Source organism: Leopardus geoffroyi, chromosome C1, assembly GCF_018350155.1.
Source record: "Leopardus geoffroyi isolate Oge1 chromosome C1, O.geoffroyi_Oge1_pat1.0, whole genome shotgun sequence".
NCBI classification, from domain to species: Eukaryota; Metazoa; Chordata; class Mammalia; order Carnivora; family Felidae; genus Leopardus; species Leopardus geoffroyi.
The window spans coordinates 192,421,003-192,436,467 of NC_059328.1; the positions used below are offsets into that span (position 1 = coordinate 192,421,003).

The following is a 15,465-nucleotide window of genomic DNA, read 5'->3' on the forward strand; positions in this document are numbered from 1 at the left end:
CTTTCCCAGCCACCCTGCCTGCCTCTCCACCTCTTTCCCAAACCCCTGTTCATTCCAGTTCACTTTTTGAAGTCCGTTTCTGTTGCATTCACTAAAAACCCATTCCAATTACTGTCGGTTCCACTGGAAGGTATTTAGTGGATGCGGGGTCCCTCAGCGATCTGTGTAACTTGGCGGAGGGGAAACCGGTGGACGGTAAATGCAGTGAGGGAGCAAGTTGCTTCTTGGGTGGAGAGCCTGAATGTGAATGCGGGAGGCTGTAATAATAATAGTGGTAATGTGTTGTTTCCTCACATCGCCTGCTGGGTTTATTCACTGCTGTTGGACTTAAGATGGGGGAGGGAAACTTCGGAGAGAGAGACCTTTAGTTTGTAATTCTCAAAATGCTTGTCATTATAATGAACAATTAACATAATATGATATTCAATACGTCGATGATTGGAAATCAGTGGAAGCAGAAAGCTGGCCTTGGCAGGAAAATAAAAGGAATTGGAACGCTGCCAGCATCTGCTTCCCTCTATGGCAGAGAATTTTTGCTCGTCTCAAAGTTTAAAGAAAAAGGAATTGTCTGTTTTGTTTAATGAATCAATTAACAACCCGTGCCCGTGAATTCAGCACTCCAGTTATCTTAGGAGCATTCTTAGCTCTCCGATGGGATACTCCTAGTCAGAGTCCCATTGAGCTTTCTGTAGACTCAAGGGATGGAGAAGAGGGTCAAAACCTCTGAGCATGTTCATTAAACGTCTTCCTTCAAGTCCATTCCACCCCCCACCCGACTCCCCATACTTAGAAGTGTAGATTTGAGACTGGTTAGAAATATGAAAAACACTAAGACAATAAATAGTACATCGTCGTATATGCCTCACTGGCCGTTAACCTATCCAGGCCATTTCATTGTTGGGATAACTTGCTTTGCTGTGTCTCTACTTCTTAACTGCTTATAAATAGAAAACTTTGTTTTTGCAATTGATGGGAAAACATTGTAGTACGTATGTATTTATTGGGCATATGTGTGTATTTGTGTATCTTTGTGCACCCCCCCCCCCCACCCCAGCTCCGCATTGGAATGAAACTGCAGAAAAAAATTTGGAAGTCCTGGCAGATGAAGACAACACATCGCAACAGAATAGCAGCAATGATACCAGTTACAGGAATGCAATGCAGAAAGAAATCACACTGCCTTCAAGACTCATATATTACATCAACCAAGACTCGGAAAGCCCTTATCATGTTCTTGACACAAAGACGAGACACCAGCAAAAACATAACAAGGTAGGCATGGGTCTGGGTATGTAAAAGTAGCTGCCACGGAGAGTTGTCTTTTGATTTGATTTGCTGCCAGAATCCGATTTCACAAATTTTACTGCAACATTTTATTAGGAAATCAATCAATATTATGATAGAGGAGAGACTGGAGGAAGTAAACCTGGGATCTACTGGGATAGGATTGCTGTTTGTTTTTTTCTCTCTGACACTAATGTGGAATTTGAATTTCTTATGGCTTTTTAGATCCAATAGCTGAAATGGGGTTCATGTGTCTTTAAGTTGCATTGGACACTGAAGGGTAGTTAAGTGAGTATGTTTATGGTCCTGACTTATTTCTGTGAGGCTTTTTATAAGGGTGCAGTGTTCTACACCCCATGATGAAAACTGCTTTCAGTCTGCACACAGAAGATTGCTCTACGAGGCTATTTGTCTGCAGAGTCCCTATCACTTTCACGTAGAAACTGAGTGTTTAACTTTGATTTTAAATTTCTTTAATTGATCATAGTAAAAAATACTTTTTTTCTGACATTTTCAGCAGGTAAACAATTTGGCATTTAAAAAGATTATAGCGAATAGATACAAACTGTTTATGTAATACAGAGACCAGTTTTGGCCATCATAGTCCTTCAAGACTTCCTCTGCATTCGTTGTGAGTCGTTGCTTTACTTTCCAGTTGGTTCAGAAAGTGACACTGATTTTTAAAAAGGCACTCAACAGAACATGAGGGGCTTAATGTCCAAAGAGTTTGAAGGATCTTTTTTTCTTGCTTACTGTTCTTTATTTGAGTTAGTAATATTTTGGGTGCCAAGCAGATTTATACAACGGGTTGGTCATCAGTGCCTCTGTTCTTTATCAGGAGCAGAGAATAGAGTTTGTATGTCAGATATTTTACTTTGGACTATACCTGTTCAATTGAGAAAAGCAGTAACTGTCTAACATCTAGTGTTCAAGAAAAGTATCTGTGGTTCATATCATTGTTTTGATTTGTTTTCTAAAACATAGGTAAGTGGTAATGGTATTTATTCCCATTTTACAAATGAGGAGTTGGAAATTTAAGGCTTTTGGGTGATTTTCCAAAGATTGTAAAATGGCTAATATAAACTTCAAGAGGCCTGAACATTTCATTTTTATTATTTTTTACAAGTCAGGTTTCTGAGAGAATGCTTCCTATTCAATACAGAATATTATTGGAGCAGCTAATTTTGTTTCACAGTATTGTGATGTGGCTGTTACCCACCTTGGCTGAGATGAACTCCAGGACTCTGTTCTCACAGCCCTATGACATCTGCTCCTATGTAACTTAATGGGTTGACTCCTGGATCCTGTCTGCCCATTTGTCTTGTTGATGGGATGAGTGGATGGTGACTTTAAGGAAGGCGAATCCAAGGCCCTTTTGAGAAGTGCATTGAGACCCATTTTCTGGCTGTCCTAATTAATGAAACCTTCTGTGGTTGGGTGGTAGGCTCTTGAACTCCAGTGCCTTTGCATAGGGTGTTGGAGGAATAACACACACACACACACACATACACACACACACACACACACAGAAGTTGCCTTAAAGTGTATTTCAAAGAATGCTCAATTCCTCCTGAGCTGAGACTTAAAAATATTTCAGAGGAATATTTTTATAACTCAAGTTTTAAAGGCTATGACTGACGCCTATCTTCTGGTCTAATGTTATGTGGTTGCTTTTTGGGTAGGCCATGGTTTGACTCCTCTATATCTTACTTTTTATGATAATATGGTTTGTTAAACCTTGTCCTGCCACTCACGTAGATTTCTTACCACGGAACACATACTTGCTGTTGGGGCGAGGTGGTGGGGGTTCTTTTTATCTTAGAAAAAAATGCTTACACAGAAATTATATTTGGAAGCGTTTTTCTCCTTTTCTTATTAGTTCAATTCAACACACACTGGTTGCACATTTTTCCTGTGCAAAGGAGTGTGCTAAAGATTCAGAGATAAGAGATAAGGGTGCACAGATGGACAAGGCACTGTCTGACCCCCGGGAGACACTAACATGAGATAAGCAAGATTCTAAAAAGTGCCCCCCGCCGCCACAGGTATAAACAGCGTCTTGTGTCGTGAAATTTCCCTTTGTGTTCTGTGATTTCCCTTTTATTTCTGTTTTTAAGCATTTCTGGAACGAGGTGACAAAAAGTGTCCCATATGTTTCCTGCTGTGTCTTAAGATAACTGACTTGCCAGTAATAGTCATGGGAGACACTTGTCAGTTCAGCTGCTTTACAAACGTTTCAGTAAAGAGAGATTCGATAGAGTTTCATCATCCTTGCTTTTATACAAGAAGTTTTGATTTTAGTATGTGTATTATGTATCTTTTTTTCCTTTCCTGATTTCATTGCACTCAAGCACATTTTAATGAATGCCTTAGAAATGCTGAATCACTGTGCCATTCTCGTGGATCCTCAGACCGGGGGTACAGGTGGATAGGGAAGTTCCCAGAGAGGGGTTGCAAGGCAGAGTTTTACATTTATTTCACAAACATGGAGTGTTGATCAGTCCTTATTACTTTACAACTGTGCAAGTGAAAATGTTATTAACTCTTTCACAATTCACGAGTTTAAAAACAGATGATGCAAAGCACCTCTGTAATAGTAGTGTTTCTGAAAACCTTGAAGTTCTCTTTGTCAGAGATTGTTTAGGAACCTTTTTGTCTCCAGATAAGGTGATGAATAACTTATTGTCCAAACTGCCATTTTTGAGAGTGACAGTGGGCACGCGTAATCATCAGGCTAGGATAATAGACATAAACCGAGATGGTCAAGAGCAGATGGGGAATGTGGTCACCTTGGATTGAAATGGTTATATTCCTTGAGTTTTGGTGCTTACCCCAATTCAAGTTTCTTTATAGACAGTTTTATTTTCTGATGAATTAGTGTAAATTTTTCCTTACTAGGAAGTCAGTTTTTACCACCTTGTAGAAGTTTCAGGGTCTGAAATGGAAACATTTAGTTTTGCTTTGTTACCAAGACTTACCTTTTTTTTAATTTTTTAATGTTTATTTTTGAGAGAGAGAGAGAGAGAGAGAGCTAGCGTGCGCAAGTCGGGGAGGGGCAGAGAGAGTGGGGGTGCAGAGGATCTGAAGCCGGCTCTGTGCTGATAGCAGAGAGCCTGATGTGGGGCTTGAACTCGCAAACTGCAAGATCATGACCGGAGCTACAGTTGGTCACTTAACTGACTGAGCCACCCAGGTGCCCCAAGACATTTACAAGCAAAAATGGATGATTACTAAACGCAAGCATTTTATGAACCACTAATGCAATATATTAATTAAATGGACATACATTTAAAAAGAGGGAGAAACAATTTGTATTCATTCATTCACTCATTCATTCATTCATTCTGAGATAATCCTGTGAGATCTGTTCCTAAGAAAGTTAATGAGCCTGTAGAAGAGGAAAAATAAATTTCCCTCTACCCTTCTAAGTTCTGGGCTGAGCCACACCCTGCAATAAAAGACAGCTTAACAGGAGGAAAACAAACAGAAGTTTTATAACATGTGTACCTCCTATATGCATGGGGGAGACCCAGGAAAACTGAGTAACTCTTCAGAATTGCCCAAGTCACTACCTTAGATAATATCTTCAGCTAAAGACAAAAGAAGATGTTGGGGGTGGGTGGGTGGGGATCCAGTTGTGGGAAGCTATCAGGAAAAACACAGTAAGTGGTGAGAGAAGACTCTGCTTTCTCCATGGATGAGAGTTTCTAGATGCTTAGAATCATTGTCTTCCTGAGAGAGAGAGAGAGAGAGAGAGAGAGACCCTTACAAATGGAGAGTTCTTATGAAATGGAAACCACTCTTACAGAAGGGTAACTTGTGCTCTGGTTTTCAGAACTTCTCCTGTGTCTGCTCTTTCTTAGAAATAATCAGACTATGGGGCGCCTGGGTGGCGCAGTCGGTTAAGCGGCCGACTTCAGCTCAGGTCACGATCTCGCGGTCCGTGAGTTCTTATGAAATGGAAACCACTCTTACAGAAGGGTAACTTGTGCTCTGGTTTTCAGAACTTCTCCTGTGTCTGCTCTTTCTTAGAAATAATCAGACTATGGGGCGCCTGGGTGGCGCAGTCGGTTAAGCGGTCCGTGAGTTTGAGCCCCGCATTAGGCTCTGGGCTGGTGGCTCAGAGCCTGGAGCCTGTTTCCGATTCTGTGTCTCCCTCTCTCTCTGCCCCTCCCCCGTTCATGCTCTGTCTCTCTCTGTCCCAAAAATAAATAAACGTTGAAAAAAAAATTAAAAAAAAAAAAAAAGAAATAATCAGACTAAAATAGTTCTTATGTCAAAGAAGTATATTTAGGATGGTGTATTCTTTCCCTTTTAGACCTTTTCGCGGAACTTTCCTTTAGTAACAAATTACTTACCCTGTATCCTGCTCCCTTGGGATTCTTTTCTCTTCCTGTTGGGAAGGGATGGAAGAGGTACACTATGTATAGCACAGACTCTAAGGAAAAGAAATGTCACCTCCTTTGACTTTAGTTGGCCTGCACACAGCTCAATCTTCTGTTACCTTCCCTATTGTGGGGAGCCAGAGCTGGTGTGTGGAATTAAGAATATGCAGAATGAGGGGGCACAAGCCACCCACACAGGGGTTGACAGGTAGGTCCCCGAGCACCTGAGCAGTCCTCCGTCCCAAGTCACGATGAGCAGGACATAGACAGCAGAGCAGCAAGCACCTGTTATTTATGAGGCATTTGGGGCCGAGGTCACTAAGTTTTCAAGGGCTTAACTCCTAAATGCTAATTCCATTTTATTTTTTATTTTTAAAAATGTTTATTTATTATTTTGAGAGAAAGAGCATGAGCAGGGGAGGGGCAGAGAGGGGGAGACACCATCCCAAGCAGGGCTCAATCCCATGAACCGTGAGATCATGATCTGGGCCGAAATCCACAGTTGGACATTTAACCTACTGAGACACCCAGGTGCCCCCTAAGTGGTTATTTTAATTTTTTTTTTCAACGTTTATTTATTTTTGGGACAGAGAGAGACAGAGCATGAACGGGGGAGGGGCAGAGAGAGAGGGAGACACAGAATCGGAAACAGGCTCCAGGCTCTGAGCCATCAGCCCAGAGCCTGACGCGGGGCTCGAACTCACGGACCGCGAGATCGTGACCTGGCTGAAGTCGGACGCTTAACCGACTGCGCCACCCAGGCGCCCCCTAAGTGGTTATTTTAAAAGGTGCCCTGGGAAAACCAAAGCAGGAACTGAGAGTGGGAATCCTGAACTCAAGTTCTTATCTAAATGTCCAGACTCTGGGTGTGAGCAGGGTTATCAGGCTATAAAATGCTTAGGCAGCAGCTCAGAAACAACAACAAAAAAGTTGTTTTTCTCATCACAATTGACCCTGTGCTGCTTAGGAATTAATCTTTAGGAAAAATTTTAGGCACTGCCAGGATGGTGGAGATATTAAAAGGCACGGGCAGAGTTTTGGTCACGTAACCCATCAACATTTGAACAAAGCAAAATGTCAGTAGACACGTGACAGTTTGAAATCCTGTCCATAACCATTCCCTTCTCTTGTTGAGATCCAGCCAAGAAAATAAAGCCCTTGAATAAGGTTAAGGTATTTGTTTGGTAAAACGCTTGGGTGAGGTTATGAAATACTTGTACCTGTTGGGCCATCTTTTGTAAGTTTCCCAGAATTTGTCCAGAATTACTAATATACATGCAGCAGGTGATTCCGTTTACAGCGCGTATATCTCCTTCCTCGGCCAATAAGTAATCTGAAGCTAAACGGTTATACAAAACCACCTCTGCCAAGGAATCATGTTGTTGTTGTGTTAACAACGAAGTTTTGTTGGGGCTCCTGGGTGGCTCAGTCGCTTAAGCATCCGACTTTGGCTCAGGTCACGGTCTCACGGTGCATGGGTTCGAGCCCTGCATCGGGCTCTGTGCTGGCAGCTCAGAGCCCGGAACCTGCTTTGGATTCTGTGTCTCCCTCTCTCCCTCTGGCCCCTCCCCTGCCCTCACTCTGTCTCTGTCTCTCTCAAAGATAAATAAATAAACATTAAAAAAAAACTTCTTTAAAAAGACTCGGGTTTGGTGTAACAGCCCAATGTATTCAGCCGGAGTTGCTGGCCGGTGGGTGTGTGCCTTAATAATTTGCTTTTGGGTGCCTGATACAGCAGTGCCTTGTCCAGTCCCTATGAGAGATAGTAGCAGGCCTGCACCTGACGTAATGGGGATGAACCCTGCACACGGTTGATGTGAGGGAGGCAGGAAGACAGACTGAGGGTTCTGCTTAGTGGTTTGTGAGGGTAGTCCTGGGGAGACTATAGTACACGTATATAGACAGACAGGATTTCCCAGGGGCCAGCAGGGATGCAGATGTATTGGAGGTTGAGGGAAGAACCAAGACCATGGGGACTGTGCTCCTTGGGACAAAGTGCAGGTCGCATTCATCCGTGTGGTGCCGGTGCCCGGGCAGATATGGAGGATTGTAAAGGGCACATGCGGACAGACTCTTGCAGGTGCCACATGCTGTCTCGCAAAGTGTCCTGCATGGGAGCAGTTGAGCACCACGGTGAGCTGCGGGCAAGCTGCAGGGACCGGTTGAGTGCCTTCTGTTGGGCACATGGGGGCCGAGTCAATAAATCAGCTGAGTAGAAACTTGGGAAATAGCCTTTGCTGAGCTCGGTAACATGCCCAGCAGTTACAGCAGCCCCCCAAAATGAGCTTGATTTCTGTCCATTGTGTAAATATATTAAGACTATATTGGGGGCGCCTGGGTGGCTCAGTCGGTTGAGCCTCCGACTTCAGCTCAGGTCACGATCTCACGGTCCGTGAGTTCGAGCCCCGCGTCAGGCTCTGGGCTGATGGCTCAGATGGGCCTGGAGCCTGCTTCCGATTCTGTGTCTCCCTCTCTCTCTGCCCTTCCCCCGTTCATGCTCTGTCTCTCTCTGTCTCAAAAATAAATAAACGTTAAAAAAAAGAAAAAATTAAAAAAAAAAAAAAAAGACTATATTGGAGGGCTTGAACAGGAGCTCTGAGTAGTGGCTGTGTGGGAGGGTCCCCCCAGGGTGGTGTAGAGAGGTGACCCTGTAACTGTGGTCCTTCCAGCGGGTGTAGAAGGGGATGCTGCGGTGGTGGCAGGATCTGCAGTCAGGAAGGGGTCCTCTCAATGGAAGTTAAATTCACTGAGCCCCAGGAGGATGCATAATGTGGGCCAATCTAATGGGTGTGGGGAAGGCAGGCAACCAAGTGAAGTGTTTAAAAGGGCTCCCATAAGGTTGTGAGATGGACTCATACCCTGGCCTTCCCAAACTCATAGGCACAGCGGAGAGCAGCTCGGCAGCCAGAGTCCCACCCCACACCTGAGCAGCCAGCATTGTGGTAAGCAAGAGGTTCTGGGGTAAACACGTTGTTAACTGCAAAATACCCCCCAAGGGGGTCATCACTAGGGAGTTTAGATAAACAGGTGTTCAGTTCCTCAACCAAGTCTGCTGTGTCTTTTCTGGGTGTCATCTCTGCCATAGTGGAAGGTTGCAGAGGCGGTGTTTGGGATGAGGTGGTGTCCCATGACGTTGTGGGCTTGGGTGTTGTCATCTCCAGCGTTGCCACCGGTGGAGGGAGTCATCCCAGAGAGAAGGGTGGCTCTCTCAGGTAGTTACCCAGGAGGGGAACTGAAGGATCAAGGGTCTAATAAGGTTGCAGAGACTTGGGGTGCCCAGATTAAGGTTTGCTTGAACCATCAGGAGCACTTACTAGTATCACAAATTCTCAGTAAATCTGAGGGGTCGTTGGGTGCACCTTGTAAATAATTAGGCAGTACCCTTCTTCAAGGAGGTCTCCATCCATAAGTAGTAAGGGTTGGAGGCACATGTGTAGCTTGGTTTAAAGAAAACTTAGTTATATGGTCCCAACAATTTAATGTTTGGCTGTCTATTACCAGAGATGAGTCTGAACTACATAAGCCTATCAGCCAATTAGGGTTGAAATTAGGGCAATGTAATGGCCAGTACCCAGAGGTCAGGATATCTGTGAACATGTAAGCAGGGCCGGTGGCCTTTAAGCTAACATCCATACCTGGTGGCTTTTGGGTGCCACACCTCTAAGGGCTGACTTCCAACACGTGCTGTCCTTCCATGCTGGGATGCAATTGTGAGTGAGTGCTTTATGGTCCGGCGACTTTGTAGTGTTGCTTCTCTGGGCTGAGGAGAAGCCCTATGACCCGGAGGGCACTCAAGGCCCAGAGTAAGGCCAGCAGCGGTGAGCATCTGTATTTTATAGTTTTGCACCTCCCCACTGACTGCCCCATGTGAAAATTTATTAAGGGGTTGTTGTGGGTCAACAGTTCATTGGTAGCCTCCTCCAAAGCGGGTTAGGGCCAAGTGGTGTAATTGTATCGCCATGCTGTCATCTCCTCATGCTGGTGTCAACCAGCCTGAGTGCCTCCCCCCACCCCTTTTAGAGCTCCACGCCATCCCTTTAGTGGGTCTTGGTGCAATTATTTCCACCTCCTTTGGGGAGGTAAGGTTAGGAGAAAGCAGCCACCATACCTTGGAATTTCAGGCGGAATTTGCATGTCAAGCAGTAAGTGTGCTCCAACAGCAGCACAGTGGGTCGATGTTCTTATGGGCCAGGACTAACTACGACCAGGGGGTCATAGCCCCCTTGCCCCTGATTGGGTTGCCAAGGAATTTTGGAAGGTGAGATGATCAACATTTTAAGTCTGTGACGGGACTCAGAACTGTTGGGAAAAATGTAGGTAATATTGTCCTGTAAGATGAAGGCATCAAATTCCCCCACGATCACAGTCACAGGCAGCATGGCCTGGTGAGCCCAGTTGGTATGATGATCATGCTGGCCGTGTGGCCTAGAGTTTAAAGTGGTAAGTGCCCTGGCAGCCAGAAAGTCCATTTAGGAGTCCAATTACTACCCTGTAACTTAAGGGGCAACTTGGGAGATGAAAGTACCACTGGACACCCTGTAGGAGAGCCCAGTGCGGTGTTATATGGGCAATAAAATGAGATCCTTGATCTGAGTCAGTGATGTCTGGAGGGCCAAATGGGGACAGGATGTACTTAGAAAAGAAAGAGATTACCTGCCACCTCTACAGGGAGGTGTAGCAAACAGTAGGCCAGTAGAACTCTCCATATGTTAATTGTCAAGTGGATAGTGCCTGCTGACAGAGGGAATGGCCCTATGAAATTAACCCCCAGAGGCGAAGAGAGTGGTCCCCTTCCAGAACTGCAGCATGACAGGGCAGTGTGCAGTCTTTGGTTTAGGAGCATAATTTGCAATTCAGAACAAGCAGAATGCCCTCTGGTGGGCCCAGGTCATTGTGGCAGCAGCTCCCCCATGACCTGAAGAGATAAGGAACCCTTTGGCCAGGGAATAAGGAGCATGGAAGTGGTGACTAAGAAAGGTCAGAATGGTGGAGCCAACGATTGATGCATGTGTGTGTGTGGGGGGGGGGGGGCGGGGAGAGGGGCTGTAGTTTGGTGATGGCGGGTGGAGCAGGTGGAGCCGGTGGACTCACTGGTAGAGTTGGTGGCTGAGCTCCAACTGGTAGTGACCTAGCCAGGGCATCCACCTTTCAGTTAAAGACAACCCCTGGAGTGATAGCCTTTGAATGTGCTGAAACGTGGGTAACCTCAATTGTGACTAGTGCCTGGCCAATGTCCCTTCAAATTGGGGCACCCCCAATGGGATGGCCTTGAATGGGAAAATTGTCCTGCTGCCATTGTCCTGATCAAAACTCTAGTCCATTAGCAACCTCCCACGAGTCAGTAAAAATATGGACAAGAGGCTTGTCATGGGCGATGGCACTCTGCACAGCCATTTGTACTGCTACAAGCTCAGCGAGCTGAGTTGACCCGACTGGCCATCTTTGGTAAGTGTGGTGCTGCTGGCAGGATAGTATGTTGTCGTTCTCCAGAAGGCCCCACTGGGTACAGTGGTGGTGCTGCCATTGGGGAGATACACAGACTCCCCTTCTCATTCCATCAGCTCTTCCCTGGGGTTATCCCAGGTCACCAGGGACTAAGGCAATGAACACACTGTCCATCAGTTCTTCAAGGGGACCGAGAGGACTGAGGAATGGGGAAGTCACATCCTCCTGTAATTTGGAAAGACCTGTCACATCAGGTTTAATCTGTTTCTGAAGGAACCATTCCCGTTTTAGCAGAGAGGCGTTTATAGCTGTGTGAGCCTCCATTGGGAGGCATCCCTTGTCCATGTCATAATGGTAATGTGGGTATAAAGGACAATAGGCTCCATTCCCACAAAAGCCTCTGTTTCTTTCCTTTGTTTTTTAATTTAATTTTTTAAAATTTACATCCAAATTAGCATATAGTGCAACAATGATTTCAGGAATAGATTCCTTAATGCCCCTTACCCATTTAGCCCATCCCCCTTCCCACAACCCCTCCCATAACCCTCTGTTTCTTCCCCATATTTAAAAGTCTCTTAATGTTTTGTCCCCCTCCCTGTTTTTATATTATTTTTCCTCCCTTCCCTTATGTTCATCTGTTTTGTCTCTTAAAGTCCTCATATGAGTGAAGTCATATGATTTTTGTCTTTCTCTGACTAATTTTGCTTAGCATAACACCCTCCAGTTCCATCCATGTAGTTGCAAATGGCAAGATTTCATTCTTTTTGATTGCCGAGTAATACTCCATTGTGTATATACATACCACATCTTCTTTATCCATTCATCCATCAATGGACATTTGGGCTCTTTCCATACTTTGGCTATTGTTAATAGTGCTGCTGTAAACATTGGGGTGCATGTGTCCCTCTGAAACAACACACCTATATCCCTTGGATAAATACCTAGTAGTGCAATTTCTGGGTCATAGGGTAGTTCTATTTTTAGTTTTTTGAGGAACCTCCATACTGTTTTCCAGAGTGGCTGCACCAGCTTGCATTCCCACCAACAATGCAAAAGAGAGCCTTTTTTTCCTCATCCTCATCAACATCTGTTGTTGCCTGAGTTGTTAATGTTAGCCATTCTGACAGGTGTTAGGTGGTATCTCATTATGGTTTGATTTGTATTTCCCTGAGTGAGGTTGAGCATTTTTTCATGTGTTGGTTGGCCATCTGGATGTCTTCTTTGGGAAGTGTCTATTCATGTCTTTTGCCCATTTCTTCACTGTATTATTATTATTTTTTTGGGTGTTGAGTTTGATAAGTTCTTTCTAGATTTTGGATACTAACCCTTTATCTGATGTCATTTGCAAATATCTTCTCCCATTCTGTCGGTTGCCTTTTAGTTTTGCTGATTGTTTCCTTTGCTGTGCAGAAGCTTTTTATTTTGATGGGGTCCCAACAGTTCATTTTTGCTTTTGTTTCCCTTGCCTCCAGAGACGTGTTGAGTAAGAAGTTGCTCAGCCAAGATCAAAGAGGTTTTTGCCTGCTTTCTCCTTGAGGATTTTGATGGCTTCTTGTCTTACATTTAGATCTTTCATCCACTTTGAGTTTATTTTTGTGTATGGTGTAAGAAAGTAGTCCAGTTTCATTCTTCTGCATGTCGCTGTCCAGTTTTCCCAGCACCACTTGCTGAAGAGACTGTCTTTATTCCATTGGATATTCTTTCCTGCTTTGTCAAAGATTAGTTGGCCCTACGTTTGTGGGTCCATTTCTGGGTTCTCTATTGTGTTCCGTTGATCTGAGTGTCTGTTCTTGTGCCAGTGCCATACTGTCTTGATGATTACAGCTTTGTAGTATAGCTTGACATCCGGGATTGTGATGCCTCCTGCTTTGTTTTTCTTTTTCAAGATTTCTTTGGTTATTCGGGGTCTTTTCTGGTTCCATACAAATTTTAGGATTGTTTGTTCTAGCTCTATGAAGAATACTCATGTTATCTTGATAGGAATTGCATTGAATATATAGATTGCTTTGGGTAGTATTGACATTTTAACAATATTTGTTCTTCCTATCTAGGAGCATGGAATCTTTTTCCATTTTTTGTGTGTGTCTTCTTCAATTTATTTCATAAGCTTTCTATAGTTTTCAGTGTAGAGATTTCTCACCTCTTTGGTTAGATTTCTTCCTAGGTATTTTATGGTTTTTGGTACAATTGTAAATTGGATTGATTCCTTGATTTCTCTTTCTGTTGCTTCATTGTTGGTGAATAGGAATGCAACCGATTTCTGTGCATTAATTTTATAACCTGCAACTTTGCTGAATTCATCAATCAGTTCTAGCAGTTTTTTTGGTGGAATATTTTGGGTTTTCCATATAGAGTATCATGTCATCTGCGAAGAGTGAAAGTTTGACCTCCTCCTGGCCGATGTGGATGCCTTTTATTTCTTTGTGTTGTCTGATTGCTGAGGCTAAGATTCCAGTACTATGTTGAATAACAGTGGTGAGGTTGGACATCCCTGTCTTGTTCCTGATCTTAGGGGGAAAGCTCACAGTTTTTCCCCGTTGAGGATGATATTAGCGTTGGGTTGTTCATATATGGCTTTTATGATCTCGAGGTATGATCCCTCTATCCCTACTTTCTTGAGGGTTTTTATCAAGAAAGGATGCTGTATTTTGTCAAATGCTTTCTCTGCATCTATTGAGAGGATCATATGGTTCTTGTCCTTTCTTTTATTGATGTGATGAATCACGTTAATTGTTTTGTGGATATTGAACTAGTCCTGCATCCCAAGTATAAAATCCCACTTGGTCGTGGTGAATAATTTTTTTAGTGTATTGTTGGATCTGGTTGGCTAATATCTTGTTGAGGATATTCACATCCATGTTCATCAGGGAAATTGGTCTATAGTTCTTTTTAGTGGGGTCTCTGTCTGGTTTGAAATCAAGGTAATGCTGGCCTCATGGAAAGAGTTTGAAAGTTTTCCTTCCATTTCCATTTTTTGGAACAGCTCAAGAGAATAGGTGTTAACTCTTCCTTTAATGTTTGGTAGAATTCCCATGGAAAGCCATCTGGCCCTGGACTGTTGTTTTTTGGGAGATTTTTGATTACTAATTTGATTTCTTTACTGGCTATGGGTCTGTTCAAATTTTCTATTTCTTCCTGTTTCAGTTTTGGTAGTGTATATGTTTCTAGGAATTTGTCCATTTCTTCCAGATTCCCCATTTTATTGGCATATAATTGCTCATAATATTCTCTTATTATTGTTTTTATTTCTGCTGTGTTGGTTGTGATCTCTCCTCTTTCATTCTTCATTTTACTTATTTGGGTCCTTTCCTTTTTCTTTTTGATCAAACTGCCTAGTGGTTTATCAATTTTGTTAATTCTTTCAAAGAACCAGATTCTGGTTTCATTGATCTGTTCTACTGTTTTTTTGGTTTCGATAGCATTAATTTCTGCTCTAATCTTTATTATTTCCTGTCTTCTGCTGGTTTTGTTTTATTTGCTGTTCTTTTTCCAGCTCTTTAAGGTGTAAGGTTAGGTTGTGTATTTGAGATCTTTCTTCCTTCTTTAGGAAGGCCTGGATTGCTATATACTTTCCTCTTATGACCACCTTTGCTGCATCCCAGAGGTTTTGGGTTGTGGTGTTATCATTTTCATTGGCTTCCGTATACTTTTTAATTTCCTCTTTAACTTTTTGGTTGGCCCATTCATTCCTTAGTAGGACGTTCTTTAGTCTCCAAATATTTGTTACCTTTCCAAATTTTTTCTTGTGGTTGATTTCGAGTTTCATAATGTTGTGGTCTGAAAGTATGCATGGTATGATCTTGATCTTTTTGTACTTGCTGAGAGCTGATTTGTGTCTCAGTATGTGGTCTATTCTGGAGAACGTTCCATGTACACTGGAGAAGAATGTATATTCTGCTGCTTTAGGATGAAACATTCTGAATATATCTTTTAAGTCCATCTGGTCCAGTGTGTCATTCAAAGCCATTGTTTCCTTGTTGATTTTTTGATTAGATGATCTGTCCATTGCTGTGAGTGAGGTGTTGAAGTCTCCTACTATTATGGTATTACTATCAATGAGTTTCTTTATGTTTGTGATTAATTGATTTATATATTTGGGTACTGCCACATTTGGTGCATAAATGTTTACAATTGTTAGGTCTTCTTGGTGGATAGACCGCTTAATTATGATATAATGCCCTTCTTCATCTCTTGATACAGTATTTATTTTAAAATCTAGATTGTCTGATATAAGTGTGGCTACTCTGGCTTTCTCTTGGCGACCATTAGCGTGATAGATGGTTCCCCATCCCCTTACTGACAATCTGAAGGTGTCTTTAGGTCTAAAGTGGGTCTCTTGTAAACAGCATAT

At 43.2% G+C, this 15,465-nt stretch overlaps 1 protein-coding gene across 5 annotated transcripts in view; it reads left to right on the top strand.

The window, feature by feature from the left end:
* The window catches only part of ADAM23 (ADAM metallopeptidase domain 23), a 189,894-nt gene that overhangs the window by 677 nt on the left and 173,752 nt on the right, over positions 1–15,465 (top strand). For all 5 annotated transcript variants that reach the window (XM_045480942.1, XM_045480941.1, XM_045480945.1 and 2 more), the window contains exon 2: positions 1,055–1,272. In XM_045480942.1, the coding sequence (XP_045336898.1) occupies positions 1,055–1,272 (218 nt within the window). The remainder of the gene's footprint in view (positions 1–1,054; positions 1,273–15,465) is intronic.